Source organism: Pteropus vampyrus, unplaced genomic scaffold (genome assembly GCF_000151845.1).
Source record: "Pteropus vampyrus isolate Shadow unplaced genomic scaffold, Pvam_2.0 Scaffold98, whole genome shotgun sequence".
Classification (NCBI taxonomy): domain Eukaryota; kingdom Metazoa; phylum Chordata; class Mammalia; order Chiroptera; family Pteropodidae; genus Pteropus; species Pteropus vampyrus.
The window spans coordinates 4,946,927-4,952,907 of record NW_011888879.1 but is presented as its reverse complement, the minus strand read 5'-3'; the positions used below and the strand labels follow the sequence as shown (position 1 = coordinate 4,952,907).

The 5,981-nt window shown below is 44.9% G+C and overlaps 1 protein-coding gene across 1 annotated transcript in view; it reads right to left on the bottom strand.

Moving 5' to 3' along the window:
- The window catches only part of FAM129A (family with sequence similarity 129 member A), a 125,568-nt gene that overhangs the window by 14,315 nt on the left and 105,272 nt on the right, over positions 1-5,981 (bottom strand). Inside the window, exons 7-9 of the mRNA XM_011364571.2 lie at positions 4,836-4,940; positions 4,363-4,525; positions 4-33 (exon numbers count right to left, since the gene is read on the bottom strand). Coding sequence (XP_011362873.1) covers positions 4-33; positions 4,363-4,525; positions 4,836-4,940 — 298 coding nt within the window. The remainder of the gene's footprint in view (positions 1-3; positions 34-4,362; positions 4,526-4,835; positions 4,941-5,981) is intronic.

Below are 5,981 nucleotides of genomic sequence, written 5' to 3'. Positions count from 1 at the left end.
CACAGCTTTTCTCTGCTGGTTGGGCCACCATTGCTGAGGTAGGAAACAGCCAGAAAACCATGACTTATGGCTAAATTGGATTCAAAGCCAGACCAGGGCTGGACAGTGCCCCACAGAGCCACTGAACAGCCAAGGCAAGCTCAAAAGACAGCACAGACCAGCGCAGTGAGTCCTGAGCTGGCATTCGCCAGAATGGAAAACCATTATATGCTTTCAGAATTGGGACAAACAGATTCTCTCTCCTCCCCAAGGGTCCCTCTGCCCTGAGACGAACTGCATTTTTTTTGCGTGGTCCCCATAAATACATAGTGCCTATACACAAACAAAAACGACAGTGACCCATTTATTTACTGTCACTCATCACCATTATAAATGCACAGTGTGTCTTCAAAAGACACGATTCGTTAAGTTTTTTTTAAATTGAGGTATAATTGATATATAACATTATATTAGTTTCAGGTGTATAACATAGTGATTCACTATTTCTATATAATAACAATTTATTAAGTTTTAATTCTTTTTTCTAATCAGCCAGTATAATTCAATTCCTCTCTCCCCTCCTCAAGAGACTTTTTAAAAACTCAAGTACAGTCTTTTCTTAGGCAAATGGAAACAAATTTCTTTCAGCTTGCCACCCCACCTCCCACTCCCACCTCCAGTTTTTAAAAAAAAAAACATAATCTTTTCCCCTCATAATCAAAGACAACATGCACAGCAACAAAAAAATGTACAGAGCTCAGAAAATCATAAAGGGAGATGAAAAAAAGGTAACTATACTCCCACTTCCCAGAGGCAAATACTGCCCTTTGATTTAGAAGAAGAAGAACATAATAAAGACTCTGAGTCAATAAGTCTGGGTAGGATGTGGAAATCTCATCTTTTTTTTTTTTTTTTTTTTTCAGTGCTAAGGTGATTCTCCCGATTAGCCAGGTCTGAAAGCAGCAATCTGGTGAAGGGAACCTGAGCTGGAAGAAGCCTGAGCTTGCTTCACCGACTAAAAGTCTAGTTTGGTGGAGCTGGGTAAGTCACACAGCCTAGCCACAGCATGACAGAACTGGATAGGAAGTAGGAACTCATCTAGGTATCCAATTCTTCCATTTTACAGATAGAAAAACAGACGCCTGGAGATGTCAGATGGCTTGACCAAGGTCACACCCTAATTTGCAGAACCAGAACTATAATTCGAGTGTATTTCTTCAGTTTTATTGGCAAATAACTTGCTTACAGTGAGATGGATGGCCATTTTCTTACTTCAATTTGCAGAAATATTTCACGGGATTACAGAAGAATATGTTGCCTCTTACTCTGAGAATCTAAGATGACCAATACTATTAATATTATGAATAACTCAAATATTGAAAATATAAATATTAAAATGGTCATAGAATTACTAGGAAGCAAACTTTCAGTGGCAAAACTTTCAGTGGTATGAAACAATCTATGACTTCTAAAAATAACTTGCTTGATGCCAAAACGTAAAACTGTTTGCCAGGAGATTAAATGAATTATTTATCAATTAACTTTGAGACAGGAACTATTTGAAGAGCACATAATTGAAATTTCAGAATAATCATGAACACGGGTAATAGACGGTAAAGATTCAGTAGCAGCTGGCCAATTTCCTCTGCTGGGTTGGGGCCGAGTAAGGACGGGAGGGGGCCCTCAGAGGACAAGGTCCTCGCTGCCTGACCCCCTCTGCTGTCTGTGTCCCACCGTGTGCCCCAGGCCCCTCTCTGCACCTTTAGTCAATGTTCCTTTTACCTGTGTCTTCCCTCCTTCACCTTAGCTTGTAAACATCCTCCTCACCTCTTCAAGACCTGGTTCAAATTTCACCCACTGGAGACAGTTTAAAGCCCTGAAACCACCACACGGCTTCCTGAACCATGTTTCCTTACGGACTGGATACATTTTACATCCCGCAGAAGTATGTTCTGTTCTTTTTCAAGGACGCAGAGATGCTGTTGTGGTGACTGCTGTGTTGTGACACATTCATTCATGAGTCATGCTAAAGTTAAGGCAGCTGCGGCGAAGCAGTTCCACGGAGCGATGAAGAATGAAAGAGCTGAGATTAGAGGGTTGGGAGCCTGACTCTGCCACACTCCAGCTTTGGGATTGGGGGCAAGTTACTGAATCTCTGCCTTGGTTTTTTTCACGTATAAAATGGAGATCATGAGAGTAATTATTCTTTGGGTGATGGTGAGGATGCAATGAGCTTACTATGTGTAAAGTACTTAGAACTGTATGTGGCAGACTGGAAGTTCTTAGTAACTGTTAGTTTTAACCGTACCTGTCGGCATTATCACGCTTTTCCAATCATCTGACACGACAGCAGGACTCTCATTGTGAGGGGCCCATGTGTTTTCTTAAAGTTGAAATGGCTCCTAGCTGGGAACCACTGAGCTCTCTCTTCCTGCCTCTCTGGTGGCATTTACCATACTTTGCCTTCTGTTTTAGTATCCGTGACATGCCTCGTGTTCTCTCCTACTCGTAAAAGCATGCCGTCATCTTTGAATCCTCTTAGCGCTTGGATAGAGCAGGAGCAAAGTAAGTGCTTAATGAATGAACGAATAATTGTGAAGCAGAACGAAAGGCTGCTCAAGAGTCCGAGGGGAGAAAACGGAGTGATGGTTATTTAACATTCTCAAAGTTTTTTCGAAACCCAGAGCCCTTTATCGATTCGGCCTGAAACTCGCTTCCTTGTTTTAAAAGTGGAGAACCTTTTAAATACATTTTAAATGCGCTTCTGGTATTCTACTTTTAAAAGACTTGATCATGACTCCTTTTCAAGGCTCTTTATAGGAGACAAACACTAGTCCAGGGTAGAATCTTTTTCCATCTTATATACTAGAACCACGGAGATTTAGGCAAGAGAGAAGGAGAAAGACTGCTTTAATTCAAGCCATGAAAATGGCCACAGTCAGGCCCAACTCAGGCCCAGATAAGAAAGACAATGGCACGGGAGTTGGGCGCTGGCGGTTTTAAGTTGTATAAAGTATTTCAATGTATAGTCAACTCTAGGTTAGATGTGCCAATGGAGGAATAAGAGATGTGGGTAACAGGAGACAGGAAACACAATGACTTTTTTTTGTATCTGCCTCTGGAAGGCATCGCGGGAGCAGACACACGCATAGTCAGACACGCACAGTCAGACGCGCACAGTCAGACACGCACAGCTTCGCTGCAGTTACGCCGCCTCCAGACTCCTCTAGGCAGGACCTGTGAGCGGTGCTGGGTGGCATTACGAACAGGGCTGGCAGCGCCCAGGGTAACCCGCCCAGCACATGGCCCCGTTAGATTCTAAGTCTCCCGAGTACAGGAATTCGGTCTTCTCTGTCCGCAGCTAAGGCTCCATCGCCGTGCTCAGCAAGACTTAGTAAATACTTTTGATGAAAGAATGAATGAGCAAGTGAGAGAGCGAGTGAATGATCCGAAAACTGACTCTCTAAGAAGACTGCTGACAATGACAGATGAGCCAGCGCGCGTTTCGTCTGAAATGACGTTCAGTGTGATGTGTCTGTTGGGATGTAGGAACGGGGAACAATAGAACTTTATCCTGTAGGACTCCTTAGAGGCCATTTAAGGCCTCTTTTGAGAGATGAGGCAAACTTCTTGTAGTCAAGGGCCAGATAGTGAACATTTGGGACTTTGCATTTCCAGCTCCTCAGCTCTGCCCACGTGGCATGAAAGCAGCCAAGGATAATACATAAACGAACGGGCACAGCTGTGTTCCAATAAAACATTACTTACGAAATAAAAGTGCTTGACCGAATTTGGCCCAAGGGCTCCCCTTGCAAGGGCGTCCGTGATTTCAGAGAACACGGATGCACAGAGAAGTCGGGGGAGCTCCCTGAGTCCACGTGACTGGCCAGTGCTGCAGTTGGGACCAGAATCCAGATTTACTGACTCTAAGGCCCCCAATTGTTCTCTCGTCCGAGGAAAATCCATTTATTCGTCGATTTAAATATTCACCGAGTCTGCATGTACCAGGCACGGTACCGTGCACCGGGTACACCTGCGTGAACCAGGGCGACGTGGCCTTGCTCTTGGAGCGGGGGAGGGGCAGAAGACATGACAAGTCAGAGTAAGAAGTGCTACCGCGGAGGAGGTGCAGGTGGTATCAGGATACACAGGCACCACCACAGCGTAAGCAGCAAACTTTCCTCCCTCTCGTGTCACTGAAATTTCCACGGGGAAGTCCAGGCCCTTAACGGCGCCTCGAAGCACGCTCTTATTACAACTATTACCACCTCTCCCCAAGCCCCTCCGTTTAATTCTCTTCTAAAACCACGAATTCCAACTATGCGACGGAGCCCGAGAGCACACCTGATTTCATTAGTGGGAGCGTGGATTATCTCCACTGACCTTTGAGCTTTCCAGTTAAAAAGTTCTTTGAGGTCACAATCTGATCCATGTCTGAACGGATGGTTCCTTCCAGGCCCTTCCGCAGAGCTGTGCATTCCTCCTTCAAGGCACTTAATCCTTCTGAAACTTGATGCTGGACCAGGTTGTAGGCCTCCTCCAGGAGCTGCCACAGAGAATGACACATAAGCAGAGGCTCTGCCACGTGGAAGCGCGTGACCGGGTCAAGTACCGGGAGGAGGGATAATCACAGATTATCATAACATCAACAAAACATAGCACCCGTTCTAATTTTTCTTTCAAAGTTTGAATCTGTTTAGATTAGTCCTCATGTAAGTGAGATTGAGCAGACTCGAGGTAGGCAGCTCTCCACCCAGGGGAGGAATTATTTAAAAAAAAAAAAAATTCCCTAAAAAGAGAAGGGAAGGAAACGTTTATTCTGAGTGGCACGACCGCCCGACAAAGTCGTCGCTTACACCAAGCCAGGCCCTCTTTCTGTCGTTCTTCTTCCCCTTCATTTTCGGCAGCAGGTCTGTCTGAAGGGTTGGCAGGAGCTCGTCCATCACCAGGTCACTCAGGATCTGCGGAGAAGAAGAAGGGAGAGAGCCCCAGAGGCAGTTAGATGGTGATGGCCCAACCAGAGCATCAGGCCAGCCGAAGCTGTCATGGTTGGCCATCCCTGCCCTGGCTACTCAAGATTGTCCTGGGCCACATGAAATCTGTTAGGTTAATAGGTTCGCTCTGGGTCCGAGGCCATGGAGATCTCAGAGGGTAAACGTTCTTAAACGTCTGTAAGGAACAATAACGTCCACTAATATTTTCTCATTGGAAAGAACAAATTCCTCAAATTCAAATGACTCGTGTTCAAACTGGAAAAATCTAGTGCATTTAGGATAAGAGGGAAAACTTTAATTATGGAGGAGGGCATCCTTAGCAAAACTGGGAAGGGGGTCAGGCTTGGTCATGGTGGCTCGATCCTTATTTGTGTCCCCTGAGGTCATCCATCATTCCTCCTCAAACTCCCTTGGGATCTAAGTGTCTTCATGTTCTATGTCTTTACTGCCTCTTGAACCCCACCCCCATCCTCTTTAAAATTTAGAAAAAGAAGAGAGTAATAAATACTCTGAAACAACTAGACACTTGTGGGAAAGAGCAGAATACAGAAGGTCTAAAGTTTCCTGGGTATTTTTTTAAAAATTGTTCCCAAATTCTCCTAAAATTTTGCTTGGTTCGGTGAAAATGTCTCTTCTGAATCTGAGCAGTGTTCAACATGTCCCCACAGAGCACTCCACATAACACTGGCCAGCACCTTCTTACTGCCCCCCACTCCCCACCCCAATCAGAGCAGCCTTATTGTTCAGATTCACTTTTATCACGAGTCTTTCGGGGCTCACAGCTCAGCTTTCGATATCGGGCTACACACCAGGATTACAAAAGAACCAGAGCCATTTGGGGCATGGAGGCAGGCGGAAAAGCAGACAGTCATTCAGCATCTGCTCTATGGATTTAAAATATTTGTCCAAAACAATTAGCCTCTTCATGGAAATTCAAGTTAAGTGTTGAGAATTAAGAAAAATCTTCTCTGAGATCATCGTTCGGCCTCATGCTAATAGAAATACTCC